Genomic DNA, 21,551 nt, shown 5'->3' on the forward strand with positions numbered 1-21,551 from the left:
AAAGTTGCTTGGGACTGGATGACAGGAGGTCAACCCCTCAGCAAGTCTAAGTATTTAAATTCATAGAATCAGCCATCCAGTATTTCAGTCATATGTAATCTCAGATTATATTGTATAACATTAATAAATGGAGGGGTTGAGTGCCCAATGTTGCCCTTCTTCGCTATAGCCAAAGCAGTACAATTCAACACCCCCCCCAAAAAAAAAAAAATCAAATATTGAGTAGTTTATTCTGTTCCAAGTACAGCCTGAATTGGCTGCAGGTGTTTGTGAAGCTAGGCTACTAGCAGACCCTGATCAGTTAATAAAAAAGCACAATGTCTTCCAACCCTTTGAAGAATCTATGAACATAGCTCAAATTGAGGGCCAGTGTCAGCTTTGGGAGTAGCATAAGTTTTGGTTCTGCATGCGCATGCATCTTCTGCAAAGAAAACATTTTACATACTCAAAACATTGCGCCTTCAGGCTTTGCAGTCAGGCTACCAGTACTTGCTTGCTTGGCACAATTGGATTCGTGATGCTTTGCTGTTTGGTGGTGCCACCTCCTCGCTGCTGTGTGCAGGCGATGTCTGTAACTTTGCTTGAAAAAGAAGGTAGATCTATCAGTGTTTCCAAACACTGTCCTAGAACTAAAAACGTCGTATACAGACACTATAGGCCTCTGATTACATGATGATTTTTTTTAATTACTTCTATTCCTAGGCCAACTTTCTCCAAATTAACAGGACCCAAGGTGGCTCACAAATTAGTAAAAAGCAAAGCAGTTAAAAACACAATTACTACATTAAAAACAATACAGCATATATTAGTTTAACAATTAAAAGCAAATTAAAACATACATAAAATAATAGGTAAAACTCCTCACTGCCCAGTTAGTTAAAAACCTGCTTAAAAAGTATGTTCATCACCTGTCGCCAGGACATCAACAGTGGTGACCAGCTAGGCCTTGGGGTCCACAACCAGGGAGCAGCAACAGAAAATGGGCTTTCTCGTGTCACCACAAAACATGTCCAAGAAGGCAGTGGGACTGAGAGAAGAGCCTCCCCTGATGATCTTGGGAGCAAGGAAATCTTTCAGATAGTCTGAGCCCAAGCTATACAGGACTTTATAGGCCATAACAAGCTCTTTGAATTAGGCCTAGAAATGGACTGGCAGCCTGTGAGCTTGTAAGAACATCTAACAGGCCAGAACTGAAGATAGGTGGATGTCTTGATCTAGCAAGGCAGTGATTTCTTCTCCATCTTGCAGGGAAGTCTAAACTTTCACTCTACATAGACTTTCAATGCCACCTAGCTAACTTTCTCTCTTAAAAGCACAAAAGAAATTTTCTCACAGCTAGTGAATTAGTTTTGAGTAATTACGATTGGCTGAGGAATTCCTTCTTGAATTCCCCAGGGAATATTTATTTTGTCTAAAACAGCTGATTTGGCATTGGTTTTTACTTCTTTATTATTATTATTTTGGTCCATCTCTCATTTAATTTAAAAGCAGTTTCCAGTCTGATACTCTCAAAATACTTGGGACTTCAGCTTTCCTCTGCCCTACCTAGCATGCTCAGTGGTAAGGAATAGTGGGAGATACAGTCCAGATCATCTGTAGAGCATCAGCTTAAAGTAGGCTGCAGAGAAACTAGAAGCAGCGCTTCTCTCTGATAGGCACCAGAGAGTGGATAGGTGGGCTAGAAATGGGTGGTAAGATTTCCTGTCTTTTCATAGGAACCCACCCTGAAGCAATCCAGATGAGCAGTACTACACTTGCATAACGCAAAGAGCTAACTCATGTTCACAAGTTGAGCCCCAGATACTGAGACATGCAACCTAAAACTCTGCCCGGTTCTGTTTTCCAGTGCAGATGTTTAAAACGGAGTTTACTAGATCTTGAGTGTCTTTTGTTCCTATATTGAAGTGCTTGCCAGGGCAAGCAGGTAGGAAAATCTATTCAAGATGAGAATTAAGTCAAGAAAAGAAGCTCCAGTCTTCTTTGGGATCTGTGAACTATGTTAGAAAGGATTGTCATGTTTTGAGTTCCAGAAGGAAAATGTACAGTAATTCCCACTGTAGGTCATGCTGTCGTGACTGAGACCCTGGTGTGTGAAGCAAATGGCTTCAGAAGGATCCAAGTATATCTTTAAATGGATGGTGCTATGTCTCTTTTCCATCTTCCTTGATGTACAGAAGAAACTGGAAGCACTTCCATGTTGTGCACAAGCTGTGTAAGGACCAAATCACAGAGAACCATGTCTCATTTTAAAAATAGGCAAGGCATGGGTATGTGTGATGTTTGTGGAGAACATAGTATGCAAGGCTAAGGAGCTCCTTTCCCACTGTTGTCACAATGAAAATCTTGTCTCGCACAGGCACCCCATGTGCTTGCTGCTGCTGACCCTGTGGTGCAGACGCTCAGTCTCCTCTGCCAGAGTAAGGAAAATTATGTGCAACAGTTGCCCTTCCAAGGCCACATGAAAACATTTTTCTTCAAACTTTTAGCTACTTTTAGTATATTTTTATATATTTATTTCCTGTGCTATTTTTATTTGTTGTGCACCATGCTCTCATTTGTGTAGTATTTTGTAATCCACCTAGAGAAGACTTGTTATTGGATAGAAATATTGTATTTAAAATATGTACATTTTTGTATCGTTCATTCAAGTGAAAAAGCATTGAAGGCATAACAGCAGAAAGAATAACAGATCATTTTAAAAAAACCACGGAGAAACAAATGAAACAGCATTAAGGGCAGGCCTTTTAGGGGGTATGAAGAAAAGTCCTCAGGCAGTGGTTAAATAATAATACAGTGGAAGCGATTTTGATCTCTTGGAACAGTGAGGGCCATAGTTGGTGAGACACAGTTGACAAGACCTCCCGTGTTGCTACCAGGCAAAGCTGTGATCACAGTGGGACAGCCATAAGCCTTTACGGAAGCTAATGCGAGAGGATCCCGTAATTATCCAGGCATGTAAGGCTTTAAAGCACTTTTAGTGGGGGGCGGGGGAAATCAAATGCTGATAAAGTTGGTGCAACAGTAATTTGCAGGCTTCTTAAAACGAACCCACCAAAGGTTGTATGGCTCTCACAATAATCTGATCTAGATGTAACTGGGGAATGCATGACTATAGCTAGGTGTTAAGAAAGATAGGGTCTTAGCACCCTCATACATCCCACAGCTGTGATTAAAATCTTACTGTTGATTTCTCTTTTAAAATGTTTGTGTATTTGGCCCCGACTCTTGTTCTTTCTAGTACTTGAAAAAAATTGTTTCAAACACAAAACAGTTTGGGGCGGGGGGGATGTAGCAGGACATACTAATTTGTTTTAACCCGGCCCTAAGTTAATATTCCATCAAAATGTCTTAAGATTTACTGTCGTTCCTTTATTTCCATCCTCCATCACCACCCCACACATAAAGATCCTTCTCATTTTATTCGACCTCTGAATGCCATTCCCATTCTGAACACTAGGAGGCATCAGCAGCTTGGAAGTTGCCATGTGGCTGTGAGGGCTTATGTTCCATTTTTGATGCTCTTCTGGAAAACTCATTTCCCATCCTGTTTTTGACAGGCCTTTGAAATGGGCCCTTCTCATTTTAGAGAGAAATTTGAAAGAATGCAAGTAAAACATTCTAAGTGCCAAGTCACCATGGCATTTAGCGAGCATGCATATGATTGGTCTAAGGACCGTAGCAATGAATTGGTTTGGCTTGACTAGTGAGCATGCATGCAGAGATCCTTGCAAAGGATTTTAAATTGCAATTTCCAAGGTCAGAATGGGGTCTGTTTGGCTGCTTCTGCTTCACCATTCAGAGCTCCTGTATCCAACCATGCCAAAGACCTTATTTGTCCTCTCGCAAAACAAATATCATGTTTCTGTCACTCTAAAAGATCGATCCAATTTGAATGTTGCCCCATCTGGACTTTGCCTGCTGTGCATCAACCTTATGCATGCCATTAGAGTAAAACAAACAGGTGTAACCTCTTTGAGGTGCTTACATGATGGTAACCCTAAACATGCTATAAGTACAGCTACCCTAGCAACTTGCTGGTGCAAAGCCATCTTCTCAAATGCTACGTACCAGCCTGGACTCACTTGTTTAGATGCACTCCTAGCAAAGATTCTTTCAGTATGGAAAGCTTAGGAGCCATTGAGATAATACTTTCTAGGTGTACATCTTAGCTATTTGAATTAAAGATTTGAAAATATAGATGGTGAAAAACACACGGAGGCATTTTTATTTTTATTTTTGCATCCTGTACCCATGTTTGTTGGGAGGCTTGTTGGTGCCTCTTGGATTTTTTATTGGTTTTTTTGAAAGCTCGACAGTGTTCTGATATTCTTTCTAGCCTCTTTGTGTACATGTGTGTGTGTTTCAAGATTGTTGGGCCAGACCATTCTCTGCCTGCCTGTTTCTTTCCTTTGAATTCTTACAACTCTGTCTTTTCAGAACTCAGGGGCTGTTTACACAGGCCTTAGAAAGGCTTCCATTATTAATTGCCACTGGGCAACCCCACCAGGCTAGTAGAATTTGATGATGCAACAAGACCAGGCCTCTCTGGCAGGTTTGCCTAGTATTATGCTACATAAGGTAAGAGCAGATTATGGCAGTTTTTCAGCCAAATGGCTAACCCTGCAAGAAGGATGGAGGTGAGGTGTTCTCACCTTACCTAAATCCATCTGTTCAGTGGCTGCCTTGTCTTCAGTTCAGAGTGCTGGGTTTCTTTTAGCGGGACTGCTTCGCATTTTCCTCGGCTAGTCTCACTGATTACCTTTCCCTGTTCATTGCACCAAACATGCCAACTTAATGCCCTTCTGAGGACTGCTGAGTCATGTCTGTCATTCTTGTGTGATTATATCTTAGGAAATGTGCTAAATTGCAATACCTGTAAACTTTTGTATTTTTATAGTTTCACCTAAATGTTTCAAATAAAACCAGGCCTGAAAACAGCTGTGTGCTAGTCATTAGTAGGGAGCACACAGATGTAGGATTGTCGCCTGCTGGCCCTCTTTACTTAAAAGTGTCGAATGTAGCAAATTGACAGTAGTAGAGCAGTGAAAGATTGATTGCCAAGCAATTTTATGGAAGTTTGCTGATGTATCTTAAAAGCTGATTGGGAGTGATGGACACTTGGTTTCACACATGGAGATATTTTGCCTGTTGACAGCACTCTTTCCTTCCTAGCTCACAATTGTGAATTAAAGTGGGTAGGCGGGCAGAAGGGTGCGTGTGCAGGGAGGTCAGTTACTGGATGCTATGAAACTCTCTGCTGTTGTATGTCTTCAAGCAGAATAACATATCACTGACATGGCAGTGAAATGAAAGCAATGCCTAGACAGTCATTACCTAAGGCTGTCCAGCTATTTAAATATATTTCCCCCTAATGCATTTCAGTTGAGCACTGTGGATTCCCAGGGAAATGAAGTGAAGGCCAAAATTAATTAACATTTAATACAAAGATAAATATATACAATACAAAACTAAATCTGATGTTCCAGATAGTGGACAGATCTCCAACAGACACCAGGCCTGGCTAGGCTCGCTTATGTCCCTTTTAAAAATTAAGAACTTCTTTGACACATTAAGCTGTAATATTTACTGCTGATATACTTCTGCCCAAATTGTGGTGAAAGAATATTGATAGCAAGCTTGCTATTTGCTTTTTAAAAAGTGCAACCTTAGGATCAGTATTACTATATTAAAAATCCATTGAAGCTAAGTGGTCTATAATCAGCTCCAGGAAGAGACAGCCTCCAAGATCATGCCTTTCTGGAAAGCTGCCTCATTTACTGGGCTCTGTTCTGCTCTCCTAAGTCTCTCCCACTGACTTGCAGCTTGCTGAAGCATTACCCCAGGTGACTGTAATATCAGGTACAGCAGAATACAGCCCACTAAGTACAATGCTGGATAGGAAGTTGAGGGACTATCTTACTCATTGAGTTGGGTTTGCTTCTAGGGAGCTTTTGGTAAACTAGGGGTTTTGGTGTGTGCCTCCCAATCTCCCCATGGGCTATGCTGAATGGGGTTTCTGCGACTTGCAGGACAAACACCTGAAGAACCAAAGGCTTCCAACGGGTATTGTTAATCCTCCAGTGGAAGAAGTGCATGCAACTAATTCTTAGGTGAATGAATGAAGAAGTGTAGCATGGACTCCTCTCCATTGTTAAGAGTTTCCTGTAACCATCATGACTTGGAAAATAGGCAATAACCAAATGCCGCAGATGAGAGCAACAAACATACACCACAGCCTATGTTATTGTCACAGTATCGATTGGTGTTCTATTCCAGCATGAATTATGTTTTCCCATGTAGGTGATTGTTAGGGAGGTGCAACATCATGTGTGCAAAGCACAACTCCTGAGAATAATGTCTAGAAGTAAACATGTTATTGATCATCATTATTTTTATTTGGATACACTTTTTTTTCAAGTCTCCAAACAATCAAGATTAAGAGCTTCATACTACTTTTGGTATTGTACTACTACCTGTGTGGGTTAGGATGGGAATTTTAGGAAGAAAAAAGGGAAAAGAATGTTTTTCCAAGCCCTTCAGTCTTTCCCCTGGAGTCTTAACATATTTGGGTTCAGGGTTGGCTTCTAGACCTCCAGGATGACAGGAAGTTGCCTCAAAGAGAGTCACTCCATTTGTCCATCTGGTCCCATATTATTCACTGAATGGCCTCAGCTGTCTGGAGTGGCAAGTAGGAATTTCCCCTAACCCTATCTTGAACTGCTAGAGATTCAACCCATTGGGGAATGCTCTTCTGCATGCAAGACTTGTCCTCTTGAGCCAATCCTCAATTTTTTTTCCTTGTCAAAGGGAAAATGTATCCTTCCCCACCCCCCATGAATCCTTCCCCTGTAAAGAAACAGAGCTGCTTTTAATTTAATAAAATGAATCCCTCTGGGTCCCTGTTTGTCCTCTAGGTTTGATAAGCAGTTAAGAAACCAGACTGGCCAATTTATTCATTAGGTTTTAGAAACCTACTGTTCACTGACCCACACAAATTAGAGAAAAATATTTTTATTTAGACTTTGTTACATTATGCAAATGTTTTTAAGAGTCTGTAAGTTTTAACAGCATAAATACAACATAAATGTACTGTATATACATATTGCGCAAAGACACCTGCTCTTCATAAACCGGACCCAAAACTAATTTTTTTTCACAGTAATCCTGCTGATTAAGTGCAGTGTCCAGAACTGTGTGCAAAAACTGGGTAATATATTTTATTACATTAAATAGAAAGTCTCCCAAAATTTGCTGTCCTTATCAGGATCTCAATTTACCAGCAGCTTTTTTCCAAACGTTTGCAGAGAGTAGCAACAAATGGGCTTTCTCATTATGGCTTCTTTCAGCCTCATTCTTCCTTCTCTGTCTCTTCCTCTTTCTTTGTTTACCTAGCCAGCAACTTTAAAATGAGAAACAGATGGTTCTGTAAGAGATAGCAAAATAAAAGCAAAGTGTGCTTAAAGCACACTCTAGGCAGTTTACAATTGAATTATGCAGGTTACATATCCCCCTCCCCTCTGTGAGCTGAGTACTCAATTTACTGACTTCAGAAAGATGGAAGTCTGTGGTAGTCTTGAGTGCAGTACTTTAGTTTAACCACATTTTAAGGATCTGTGCCAAAAGATCCTTTCCGACAGCCAAAGAATGTGGTTGTTATTAGCCACATTGGATAGGAGAAAGAGCCAAGGCTCAAACTGTTTGCACTCTCTGCTAGAAGTATCTGAGTTCAGTTTCATAGGCCAGCTAGTGGCTGCATAAGAAACCAAGCCATGCAGGTGCTGCGCATAACTAAAATAGTTAGATAAAATAGTTGTTGTAAGCCGCCCAGAGACCTTTGGGTAGAGTGGACAGCATCTATATCTATATCTATATCTATATCTATATCTATATCTATATCTATATCTATATCTATATCTATATCTATATCTATATCTATATCTATATATGTATATGTATCTATCTATCTATCTATCTATCTATGTATCTATCTCTATCTCTATCTCTCTCTATCTCTATCTCTATCTCTATCTCTCTATCTCTCTATCTCTCTATCTCTCTATCTATCTATCTATCTATCTATCTATCTATCTATCTCTATCTATCTCTATCTCTATCTCTATCTCTATCTCTATCTCTATCTCTATCTCTATCTATCTATCTATCTATCTATCTATCTATCTATCTATCTATCTATCTATCTATCTATCTATCTATCTATCTATCTATCTATCTATCTATCTCTATCTCTATCTCTATCTCTATCTCTATCTCTATCTCTATATCTGTATATATAGATATAGATATAGATATATAGATAGATATAGATATAGATATAGATATAGATATAAAGGGAAGTAGGAATACAGGGCAAACTCTGCCTCTGAAATCATTTCTGCAGCCAAAAGTGACATCATCACCCATAAATAAGAAGGAGGTACCAGCATCCTAAAGCTTGGGAGTATCCTAAGATTTGTTGTTGTCGTTTAGTCGTGTCCGACTCTTCATGACCCCATGGACCAGAGCACGCCAGGCCCTCCTGTCTTCCATTGCCTCCCAGAGCTGGGCCAAATTCATGTTGGTCGCTTCGATGACACTGTCCAACCATCTCATCCTCTGTCGTCCCCTTCTCCTCTTGGCTTCACACTTTCCCAACATCAAGGTCTTTTCCAGGGAGTCTTCTCTACTCATGAGATGGCCAAAGTACTGGAGCCTCAGCTTCAGGATTTGTCCTTCCAGTGAAGCACTCGGGGTTGATTTCCTTTAGATAGGATAGGTTTGTTCTCCTTGCAGTCCAGGGGACTCTCAAGAGTCTCCTCCAGCACCACAATTCAAAGGCATCAATTCTTTGGCGGTCAGCCGTCCTTATAGTCCAGCTCTCACTTCCGTACATCACTACAGGAAAAACCATAGCTTTGACTATTCGGACTTTTGTCGGCAAGGTGATGTCTCTGCTTTTTAAGATGCTGTCAAGGTTTGTCATTGCTTTCCTCCCAAGAAGCTGGTGTCTTTTAATTTCGTGGCTGCTGTCTCCATCTGCAGTGATCATGGAGCCCAAGAGAGTAAAATCTGTCACTACCTCCATATCTTCCCCTTCTATTTTCCAGGAGGTGATGGGATCAGTGGCCATGATCTTAGTTTTTTTGATGTTGAGCTTCAGACCATTTTTTGCGCTCTCCTCTTTCACCCTCATTACAAGGTTCCTTAATTCCTCCTCACTTTCTGCCATCAGAGTGGTATCATCTGCATATCTGAAGTTGTTGATATTTCTTCCAGCAATCTTAATTCTGGTTTGGGATTCCTCCAGTCAAGCCTTTCACATGATGTATTCTGCATATAAGTTAAATAAGCAGGGGGACAATATACAGCCTTGTCGTACTCCTTTCCCAATTTTGAACCAATCAGTTGTTCCATATCCAGTTCTATATGTTGCTAGATTTCTCAGGAGAGAGATAAGGTGGTCAGGCACTCCCATTTCTTTAAGGACTTGCCATATTTTGTTGTGGTCGACACAGTCAAAGGCTTTTGCGTAGTCAATGAAGCAGAAGTAGATGTTTTTCTGGAACTCTCTGGCTTTATCCATCATCCAGTGCATGCTAGCAATTTGGTCTCGAGTTCCTCTGCCCCTTCGAAATCCAATCCTAAGATTTATAGAAATACCAGAGAGAGAGAGAGAGAGAGAGAGAGAGAGAGAGAGAACCACCTTTCAATCATATTTGTTGTGAGGGGAACTGTGTGCTGAAAGCAGTTGTGAGAACTGAGCAAGTTCAGTGGGAACAGAATGCTGTTGTGGGACAGGTGGGGGAAGGGGTGAAGCTAGGCTAATCTAATATCATGGAAGAAGGCGGCCCACCAGGAGTGTTCCACTGTGCAGCATTATAAGGGGGCTCTATTTGTAGGATAACACAAAAGGAAATCCCCTGGAATTTGAGAATGAACAGTGCTGCACCATTGAGGGACCAGGCCGAGGACTCTCCAGAACACTCATTTACAATCTAGGCATTTCCAGGAAGTATAAATGGCTAGCTAGTTGTCATCCACGCCCACTGCCTAACAAGCAGGAACAGAGGTAGTTGGGAGAAGACCTTCTCATGCACAAAGGAAATAATATTTCACAAAAGTGAGTCCCAGAATGCAGGCTGCAAACACAGATCAGAATTGCAGGGAATTTGAAATCCAGACTCCTGCGCTGAGTTTGCAGCCTGCTCAAAGGAGAGAGTGAAAGAAATTTAATATATTCACAAAAGTTTCATTGAGTAGCCCAGATGCCACTGACACTGTGATACAAACTTAAAAATAGAATATTGATTGTATGAAAGCCTTAGGAGGGTATTTAAAAATCACCCTAACCCTTAGCTTTCCCCTGAGTGGTCCTTGCATTAGAAGCTGTATTGCTGACTCTTTGGAAGTCCAAGGCAGCTTTCCAAGATTAGCAGGATGAAAAATCTCCCTTCCTTCCCAGATCTTTTGAAGCAAGAGATGTTTTTCATAGAGCAGGGGAAGGAAATGTTTAGCTTTCCAGATATTTTGCCCTTCCGTTCACAGAAGCTTCACTTGCGTGGTCAATGGTAGGGGATTATGAGTGTTTTAATCCAAACCACCTGGAGAGCCAGACATTTCCTATCTTGTTGTAAAACAAACTGTAGTCCCCTCTTTAGCAGGCTTCTAAACTTTTGCTGTTTTACTTTTATTTCTTATTTTTCCTTTCACTTTTCCAGTAAAGTGGGGGCGGGCGGGAGGAGCAACTTTCAGGGAAGAAATACTGCGAGAGAGTCTTAAAGTCTTCCCACCTAGGACTTTCTGCTTCTCATTCACCTCTGTTGTAGTACAAACAGTGCAGAAAGTAATGCAGTAATGCCAGAGGCACATTGACTTCTAAACCATATCCTCACCATCAAATCTGGTTATGAGCTGAAATAAGTGTGTCCCCTTTCCCAAGTAATCTGAGATGTCAAGATTGATACAGATAAATACAGCTCAGTTCAAAGTAGGTGCTGTACTCTCATCTGTGTATCCAGGTGCAAAACCTAGCCAGAAAAGTTGAGTTGTGGATCCCACCTTTTGGTCATATTTAGAGTCATTTCTTCTTTTAGCGTAATAAATGTATTGGCATTCCCTAACTTACTGAAGCAAAAAAGAAATCATCCCTCTTATGAAATGTTGGCATATCCGTCTGCTCCATAGTCCATGAGCTGTCCTCGTGGCAATAGTATCCCCATCCAGGAACAATTATAGATGACACGCTGAGCAGAAAAAGGCAGAAATTGGATTCAAGAGCAGAATTCAATGGTTCCTTAAACTATATACCCACTCCTTCAGAAGGAGAGCAGAGCAACTGGGAAAAGGCAAACTTCTTAATATCAAAAACAAACAAAAAATGAACCCTCACCTCCACTTTCTCAGGATCTTGATGTTTGACCCTATTGAGTTTACCCAAAATTATCCAGACATTGTTCCAGGACCTTTATTAACATTTATTGACTCAAGTGATAGAGTGAAATAAAGTTGGGTATCATCAACATAGTGATGTCATTTTTCTGTAAGTCTCCTAGGGATCACCTTGATTGTTCCATATAGATCAGGGCTGGGCAACAGGTGGCTCATGGACTATATGAGTCCCCACCCTCAACCCATACCTGTGGACATTTTGCAGTCCTGAAGGCCATCCCAGAACCCCAGTGAAAGTAAACTTACTCCAAATTTTGGAGGGACAGGAAAAATCATTTCTGCCCTTGGAGGCTTCCAGGAGCACCATTTTCCAACTTTTGAGGGTCCCCCTGAAGCCCTAAAGTTGAAAATTTTTGCTCCTGGACTCTTAATTTTCCAAATGCAGAAACAAAAAACAAAAGCACCAGCCCTGATATAGATGTTGAATACCATCAAGGACAGCACAAAGCTGTGAGAAATTCCACAGATCAATGGCAAGGGGATCAAAGTAGAGTCACCCAGTCGCCTCTTCTGCACCTGGCCTGCATATAATCCCAACTCACAGAACCTGTCCAGAAGGACACCATAGCCAGCAGTATCAAAGGTCGTAGAAATCAGAGAGAATCAAATAGTGCCAGACTCTTCCTCACTCTCAATAAAAGTCACCCATCAGAGCAACTGTTGCTGATTCAGTCAGAAACTCAGGCTGAAATGAATCTAGATTATAGGTGTGCAAGTCACAGAGGGCTGTGCTGAGTTGTTGCTGATTATGCAGTCAAAATTCAGTGATGTGACAGTTTTAAAAAAGCAACACTTGCAATTTAACAGTGAAATGTTCCATTTCAACAAGATGTGCATTCCCTTTGGTTTAGAAATAGATTTGAGCTCCTGGAACTAGAAGCACATAACTACTTGTAAAGGAGACATACGGGAAGCATAAGTCTTGTTTAAAGGGAACATTATGCTTTTACAACAGAGGCACCATCGTGCCACTGAATGTTGATGGCAAAATCAGCACCTGTGGCCTTGGAGCGTCCATGTTGCCCACTTCTGTTCTGAATCATCTGTTTGTTTATTCTATGAATGCCTGAGCCTGTATGGCCACAAAAAGGAGGTTGGTGGTGGTCATGGGTGGATGCTAGTCAGTAATAACCACCAAGTCCATTTTCACTTTAAAAGTGGATACATCACCAGTACCTCATTCAAGGTCTCAGTCACCCACAGTGACATGCTTCTTACATAGTGGACGGATCTCAGTAATCTCCCTTTGGCTAGTTTGAATTAACTGTGAAGAACAGAGTGAAAACAGGGTTGCTTGGTAGCAGAATAGGCCCCCTTCTTCCACCACAGTTTGCCAGCTGCTGCAAACACTCAACAGATTTGTGTGGATTTATACACTGGGATATTTTAATTCCCTTGTCACTCAGAGCCATCTATTTATGCTATGAAGCTAAATAAGATACTAGAAATGCAATGCATCTGTGTTACGTAATTCACAGCAAAAATCTCAAATCCTACAACCTACCAAGAAATATGAGAAATCTAAAATTATTAAATCTAAAATTATTCTATCAATATAGTGTGCTAGAAGAAGTTCCACGAGTCCCCCCTTCACTTCTGACTCCAGCTTCTAACACATTCCACTGGTTGTTTCCTTCCAGAAGTACAATACGTAGTTTCTTCTTGGCCCTCGTACATCATTGCTTAGGGGGCAGGTGACCAGCTCTCCTTGGTTAGAAGACTCTCTCAGAAACCATTCGATCAAAGGTTTTGCAGAGACTTTTCTTCAGGCAAGAGCAATTCTGAGCTCATTTTTCTGTTTGAAGGAGATTTTTGTGTTCTAAAAGGCATTTAAGATCTACTCTCTTGCACTGTGAGAACAAGGATTTTAATAATGGCTCAAAAATCACCAGTGGCTGGAGAAAGCTTGAGAGTGGAAACAGAAGGAGATGGTGCAGTGGTTTGTAGTCATTGGGAGGGTGGAAGAGAATGTTTCCTTCAGTGGTTTTATCGAAACACTCCTCTGCTCATTAGTTTGAGGAAATTTCCAATTAGCTGTTAAAACAAAGATTCTGGAAATTTGCCCTTCTTTTCCCTCAGAGATTAAGAGAATTAGGTAATTAATAATAATAATAATAATAATAATAATAATAATAATAATAATAATAATAATAATAATAATAATAATAATAATAATAATAATAATAATAATAATAATAATAATAATAATACCACAGTGATTGTGGCAAACTTTCAATTCAAGTAATCTGAAGGATATATTTATATAAAGCTCCAAAACCATGAAACAAAGTACTAAATATTCAGCCAGCCAGCTTCCTAAAGATGGGCATTAGGGGTGTGGGTTATCAAGCTTTAGACTTAAGACAGCTGTGCTTTCCCTTTGCATTTATCCCTAGATAGTGAAGAGGGGCAATGTTTTAAATGGAGTGGGGTTAGTCCCAAATGGGCTCTTATTCCATTTTTCTTCTTTTATTTGGGGGAAAACATAAACAACCAGTTTAAATTTAGTGAAGCATTTTTTGCACGTTGGCATGGGTCTTAAAGTAAAGTAAGGATCACCTTTGCCTCCACAGCAATGCGCTCCCGCTAAAGTCTTCCTAGTTGTTCGGGGCAGGGTGGCATTTGGAGGACTGCTGGGGGGCAGAGGGATTCATCCCAAATTAGATTTAGAGCCTAACCTAATACAAGAAAGTTATTTCTCCACCTTGTAGGTGGCTCAATCCACTTTCTACAGATATTCTGCAGAATTCACAGGCAGGTATCCTTTCCTCTGTTTCCTTATCCGATGATTCAAAGCACTGTTTTAATTTGTTAAATATGCTTTAGTTGCATGGTTTTTAAATTTTTGTTTTGGAGGGGGACACTGAAAAGTAGAAAAAGGATATAGGGGATAACTGAAACACTTCTAACATGTAGGGAGTATGTGCAAAAACCAGAGCCAGACACCTCCTAAAGTGTTCAGAAGCTGAAGTTTGAAATCCCATTTTCTATCTTTTGTCTCCCGAAAGCACATTGTCTAAGTGCTTTGATAGGAATTGCTGCTGCTGTATTTCAAGAATTGCAGTAAATTCTTGAACCCCTCTGCAGTTATCTCTCATGGGAAAGCAGGGGAGGGGAGAGATCCAGACCACTCAGGAAAAACGGGGTCTTTTTCCTGTATGCTGGACCTTAGTCAAGGAAAATTTCAACAATTTGCTATGTATTTTTACCACGGATATGTCATCTGAAGAACTCCCAGAACAATCCTTTAAAGTTTGCTTTGGCTGTATAGAAGAGGCTAATGCCTTTATGGTTGCCTTGATTATCTTCTTTTGGCTGGATGATCAAAACATCCCCAAGGCTGCATTCACTGGCACACTGGAGTTGCCTCAGTAGAAGTGCTGTTTATAACATGCTCCTCACTCCCAGGCATTTGATGTCCACTTTGTTGTCCAGGCTCAGGTGGTCTCTGGTTCTGCTTGTAACCAGAAAACTACCCTGTGTCCACATGTTCACATTGACATGAGGCTGGTTCTTCTTGCTCAAAACAAGGGTAAGAGGAAAGCTACTCCATGGGGCCAAATCTACAGGAATGATATACCCTCAAAAGATACTGACCCTCAGAATTCACATGATGATTGGACAAAAATCCTAGTGAAGCTCTTTTTGCATCAGCTTTTTTTTACTGCAGGTAAACTAATGGTTACATCCAATTATTTTGTATGCCTCCTTCTGGGACCACTTCATGGGTATCATGTGCACTAACCAATAATGCACACCTGCTCCATGGTGGTGGAGAAGTTAAATTTTTCTCACCCCAAATGTGAGTTCGTTTTTCCCTCATGTTTTAAATAGTTATACCCCCTTCCTGGCATCCCCTTCTTCTTCCTTATCCTCTCCTCATATTTTTCCATTGCTAGCTTGCTTTCTCTACACCCTTTTGTTACCACGCCTCTACTTCTATAGCTGTATAGCTGTATTTTTTTCCAGCTTTTGGTGGATGCAAATCTGTGCATCTGCTCATCTGCAAATCCACTCAAAATAAAAAAAAATCCACAATGGGTTGAAGTCAGGCATACATTTCATGTGCAGCAAAAACCTGGAGTACATGGTGATGTTCCCTGTGATTTTACTAGACAATGCTTGACAATTGGCATATATTCTACCCCCAAGAAAACCAGCTTCTAATGCTTGCATGGCCACATGTGTTCCAAAACCCCTTAACAATGGAAACAGAAGCTGTACAGTAATAGTACTGTGTGCACTTAGCAGATGCCAAGGCAATAAAGGGAAAGTCAGCATCTGAAATGGATTTTGAAGAGGTATAGATCCACCTAGGTACAGTTGTGTTCAAAATTATTCAACCCCCAATGCTGTAAAGGGGTTTAGGGACTATAGTGTACATTTGGAATTGTATTCAGAATGAAATCCTACAAGGATGTTTTAAAGAACCAAATGCAACTAGAATAACATCAATTGTTTATGTAATACAGTAGTAAATGTTTCTTTTGTGGTTTCTTCATTGCCACAATTATTCAACCCCTTAAAGACTACCACTCTGAAGAAGAGAGGTTCATTCAGGTGTTTTCGATCAGGTATTGAAAACACCTGTGGATGTCACCGAGCACCAATCAAGCATAATAAGCACCAATTAGGCAGCTTTAAAATGACTGTGATACTCAGCTCCTTCTAGACATTTACTGGTGTGGTTACAAACATGGTGAAGTCAAGAGAATGGTCCAGGAAGACAAGAGAAGAGGTTATTTGTCTTCACAGGAAGGGCAATGGCTATAAGAAGATTGCAAAGAAGTTAAACATACCAAGAGACACCATAGGAAGCATCATTCGCAAATTCAAGGCAAAGGGCACTGTTGAAATGCTACCTGGTCGTGGAAGAAAGAAGATGCTGACTTCGACTGCTGTGCGCTACCTAAAGCGTAGAGTGGTGAAAAGTCCCCGTGTGACTGCTGAGGAACTGAAAAAAGATTTGTCAGATGTGGGTATAGAAGTTTCAGCTCAGACAATAAGGTGCACACTGCGTAATGAAGGTCTCCATGCCAGAACCCCCTTGCTGTCTCCCAAGAATAAGAAGAGTCGACTGCAGTATGCCAAACGTCATGTGGGCAAACCACAAAAGTTGTGGGATAGTGTTCTGTGGACTGATGAAACAAAATTAGAACTGTTTGGGCCCATGGATCAACGCTATGTTTGGAGGAGGAAGAACAAGGCATATGACGAAAAGAACACCTTGCCTACTGTGAAGCATGGCGGAGGGTCAATAATGCTTTGGGGCTGTTTTGCTTCGGCAGGTACAGGGAAGCTTCAGCGTGTACAAGGTACCATGAATTCTCTTCAGTACCAGGAGATATTGGATGAAAATGTGATGCAGTCCGTCACACACCTGAGGCTTGGGAGACGTTGGACCTTTCAACAGGACAATGATCCCAAGCATACCTCCAAGTCCACTAGAGCATGGTTGCAGAGGAAAGGCTGGAACATTTTGGAGTGGCCATCGCAGTCACCAGACTTAAATCCGATTGAGAACCTCTGGTGGGACTTAAAGAAAGCAGTTGCAGTGCGCAAGCCTAAGAATTTGACTGAACTGGAGGCTTTTGCCCATGAAGAATGGGCGAAGATACCCGTAGATCGCTGCAAGACACTTGTGTCAAGCTATGCTTCACGTTTAAAAGCTGTTATAACTGTAAAAGGATGTTGTACTAAGTACTAAGATTGAATGTCACTTGGGGGTTGAATAAAAACTAATAATGATGTGAGCACAGAAAAGACATTTGTGGTTATTTCATTATAAACTTAAGGTTATATTTCTCTGACCTACAAGTGCCTCTTTCATGTAAATGTAAGCAAGATGACTGAATGATCAAAATCAATGTCAAAATGGCCAAAACATTCAATTTCAGTGGGGGTTGAATAATTTTGAACACAACTGTAAATGCATGCCTGATGTGGCTAAGGATCTCCCCATGTCTATTGCTTGGATGTATAACGCAATCTGCTGGAGAAGTGTTCTAAATTAGAATAGGCTCTGAAATCCTCAGTGGGGAAATCCCATGGAACTGAATTGATATCTGGTTAGAAGGGGCCCTCTGCATGTCTGAAGAAGGAGTTTGATTATTTGGTTGGATGGCTGTGTAGGCTTAGGTGGTTCTTGCAGGTCAAGGATTGGTAGGTGTTTTTTTTTATTATTCGTTTAACTTGTATTCTGTCCCACTTAGTCACACCAACTACTCTGGCCAGTTTGATGTCCCAAATGTCTAAATGAAAGTGATGCTATTGAGGGATCCAATCTCTCCAGTCATTCAAGTGCATGACCCTAAAAAAGATACAACGCAATAGCTATCTGAGTAGCTTGATCCCGAAGAGCAAGAGTCCTCAACCTTGGGCCTCCAGATGTTCTTGGACTTCAACTCCCAGAAATCCTGGCCAGCAGAGGTGGTGATGAAGACTTCTGGGAGCTGTAGTACAAAAACATCTGGAAGGCCAAGGTTGGGGACCACTGCTGAAGGGGGAACCAGCAAATCTTGGAAGTCATATGGTGCAGCATGGCCAGTAGGACAGCAGTCATCTGGAATAATCCTGAGATCTTGAGACAGCCCTCTCATGCTCTGCAGGAAGGAAAGGCGCTTCAAGAGTCACAGGCACCATGAATCTTGCTGAAAAAAAGGAAACAAATGGGTACTAAGTGGACGGGTACTGTTCCGGGGCCAAGACCCTTTTCTCTGAGAGATCCTAGTTACTGCACTACCAAGAATGTGAACTCAATGAAATTGAACAGAACACTCTCTGTATTGTTGCACACTCCCAAAGATCCAGAGTTCTGGGAATGAGTGAGTGGGATCACAACATCTCCTTCTGAAAGAATGGAGGTCTGCTATGTTATTAACTAGCTGGCTGGGTAGCTTAGTGGGTTAGAGAATGGAAGTTCAGTTCTCCACTGTGCATACCACACAGGATAGCCTGCATAACCCTGGGCAAACTGCACAGTCCCAGAGTGCCCACAGAAAAGGGAATGGTAAAGCACCTCTGAGTATTATCTTATCTAGAAAACCCTGGAAAGGGTCACCATAAGCCAGAATGCAATTATTTTCACCTTAATGGCATGCAATTATCATTACTATATTATTAGCTACTGTACACATGGGACATAATGTGCTAATTAAAGCTCACATGAACTGTGAGCAGCTCCCAAGGATTTCTCAGACTGGAGGAAAGAAAAGAGCAAATGAGATTCATTGAAACAATTGTAAAGTATGACATGCTGGGGCAATCCACGCCACAGCATCATGCTTAGGTTGGAACTGATCTGGAATTCTGTGTACAGTTCTGGTCACCAAACATCAAAAATGATACTGTAGATCTGAAACAGGTGCAAAAGAGGACAACATAAGTATGAAAGGACTGGATTAGTACCCCTACAAGGAAAAATCACAGTACCTCGTGTGACTTAGCTTAGAAAAACGTAAGCAAAAAAAAAAAAAAGCAAAGGAAGTATACAAAATTATGCACAATTTGATACTCACAGTACCTCGTGTGAGTTAGCTTAGAAAAATGTAGGTCACAAACGGCTGAAAGTTAGGACAGCTACATATCACCTATAGTATTAGAAGACCTCTGTGTTAGTTGCTGGAGAACATAAGAGTGTGCAGTTACAGCCATACGTTATTAGGGGACTTCCCACAGGCAACTGCTTGGCCACTGTGTTGGACTCATTGGGCCTTCAATCTGATTCAGTGTAGCTCTTTTGTTGTTGTTGTTGTTGTTGTTGTTGTTGTTGTTGTTGTTGTTGTTCATTTCTCCCAACAAGGGACCCAAAGCAGCTCACAACATTATAATTCACACAATTAAAAACATAATAAGTTAAATATTAAAAGATAAATTAAACAATATAATGTTTTTATGGAATACTGCAGCAAACTTTAACTAGCTGCCTCTACCTCTCTTTCCCCTACTGGAACATGGTCAGTTTTCCAAGATTGGTGCACCTTTCTTTCACTGCCAATAGATTCTGATTTCAGACTGGGCCTGCCTTCTGCTGCACAGTGACTGTATTACGGCCAGGACTATGGATCCAGTCGACAGGCTACCACCACTAATAGACTGAAACTATACAAGCTTGTGCTGCCGGGCATATGCACAGAAGCTAAAGGTCCTGCTGAGTCTCAAACTAATTGCTCCTGCATTATCATGCCATTCCCAGATTTAACTGTGGCTGAGGATGCTGAGGATGGTGGCACCGAGTTCACAGACAGTATTGAAGAGGAGGCAGTACAGAAAAGCACTCATCAGCAGGTGAGTCACAGAGCAAAGCACCAGGCACCTGTTCCGGGAGTCTGTTGCTTCAACAAGGACTTTCAGAGTCAGCAGCCATTGTCTGATTCACAATGTGGCATTTGAAAGGTCTCCGTTTTTCCTGGGTGTCGTACAGTCCTGGGAAACAACTGGGGACTTTTCCTTCCAGTGTATCTGAGAAGGTAGTCAAATCTTTCGGGCCTGTCACAAGTGGACAAAATACTCTAAAGGGAATAGCAATTCTATTCAAAGGTGACATGGTGGAAGCTTATATATCGAATACGGAAAGACAGATCAGCAAAAAAGATTACTCTCAAGGGAATTTTTCTTTCTTTCTTTCTGAGACTCGACCCCTGGTTGTTGAGTGCCCATAGTCTTCCACCACTAGTTCTGCTGAGTATAGTTACACATTTGAATAGCCCTTCTGGCAATTGCCAGTGTGCAATGTTGCACTTTGAGTGAAAAATGCCGCAGCATTTTGTTCGTCCTGGAATGCTGCATCCTGGCTAATTTCTAAAAAGAAGGACAAGGGGAATCTAAGCCTCCCCAGAAATCAGTCTGCATATCCTAGATTTGTGATATTGGGCTGTGGGTCCTCCAGGACAGGGAAGAATGTGTAACACTTGCCATAGGTATTGGGGAATAAACTGGGCATTCGCAACCACCTTCAATGCTAGTCAGATGTTCGCAGTGGATTATTCAGTTGTTTATTTCACCCCATCTTTCTTGTCCAGGACTCAGAGGCAGTAGTCATGGAATTCTCAAATAGTCTCCCATTTGGATACTGGCTAAGCCCAGACCTGCTTATCTTTTGCAAAGGTTCCTACATAAGGTGACTTTCACCGCATCCTGCCAGAGGTGTCATTTGCCAAACTATAGCAGGACTTTATGCCCCACTCATAGTTCTTGTTGCCTGCTGTTGCAGATGGCTAGGGCTCAAGAACATCTGCTCCAAGTGTTGCTGTCTCTTTCTTTATGTTGATAGGGCCCCTCTCCCATCCACCCATCCACATAGATGGCCCAGCTGTACACATTATGAATGTCACGTCAGAAGCATGAGAGCCAGTGTTTTCTTGTCCCAGGAATAGGATTTATTTTCAACGTAGAAATAACCTCCTCCTATGGTAACTTCTCATTCTAGAGCACAATGGGAGATACTGATGACAGATCGGGGAGCCATTCCATTTGCCCAGCTCTACCTTCCCTAACAAGGGAAAACAGTCTTCAGACGGAGCTGCTTTCTGCAAAATGTGAGATTCAGGATCTTTCAGAGCAGAAGAAGAAGCTGGAAGAAGCACTACGGGATCTCAAGGGGCAGATTGAGGAAGCTGGGTTCTCTTCAATGTCTCAACTCAGGTGAACCAGGCGGACCCCCAAAAAATGTCCTGTTGGTCCAAAAAGCTGAGCTCTTTTCTGTGCTTTTTTTCATTCAGCGTCAAAAGGAGAGTATTATTGAGGCCCTAAACAGTTTGTGCTTTCTAAAATATTGTTCCAATCTTTGGTAGAAGCTTAAAGGTCAGACTTAGTCTACACTAAATATTTACATTGCATGTACAAATGGCTTACTTCTTTTTTTAAAAAAAACTCAGACGTAAGTATGTGAGGGCCTGCTCTTTTGGGGCCCACTGTGGATTAAACCATCCTTTTGTTTTGTTTTGTTTTTCATTCTGCCCTCTCATCATGAAAATTTGGTAAAAATAAACTTTTCTTCCCCTACACCCCACCCCACCCCTTTAAGCCTCCCATGGGTAGGGTGGTGGTGGAATTTGACTGGAAATCATGTTTAAATCTCTACCCCAGCCTTGTTTGTTTCTTTAGGA

General features: G+C 41.4%; 1 protein-coding gene across 1 annotated transcript in view; it reads left to right on the forward strand.

Annotated features, from left to right (window-relative positions):
- The window catches only part of PDE4DIP (phosphodiesterase 4D interacting protein), a 139,415-nt gene that overhangs the window by 67,777 nt on the left and 50,087 nt on the right, over nucleotides 1-21,551 (forward strand). Inside the window, exons 24-25 of the mRNA XM_078392453.1 lie at nucleotides 19,640-19,731; nucleotides 20,873-21,087. Of these exons, the coding sequence (XP_078248579.1) occupies nucleotides 19,640-19,731; nucleotides 20,873-21,087 (307 nt within the window). The remainder of the gene's footprint in view (nucleotides 1-19,639; nucleotides 19,732-20,872; nucleotides 21,088-21,551) is intronic.

This window comes from Pogona vitticeps, chromosome 4 (assembly GCF_051106095.1).
Source record: "Pogona vitticeps strain Pit_001003342236 chromosome 4, PviZW2.1, whole genome shotgun sequence".
Taxonomy (NCBI): Eukaryota; Metazoa; Chordata; class Lepidosauria; order Squamata; family Agamidae; genus Pogona; species Pogona vitticeps.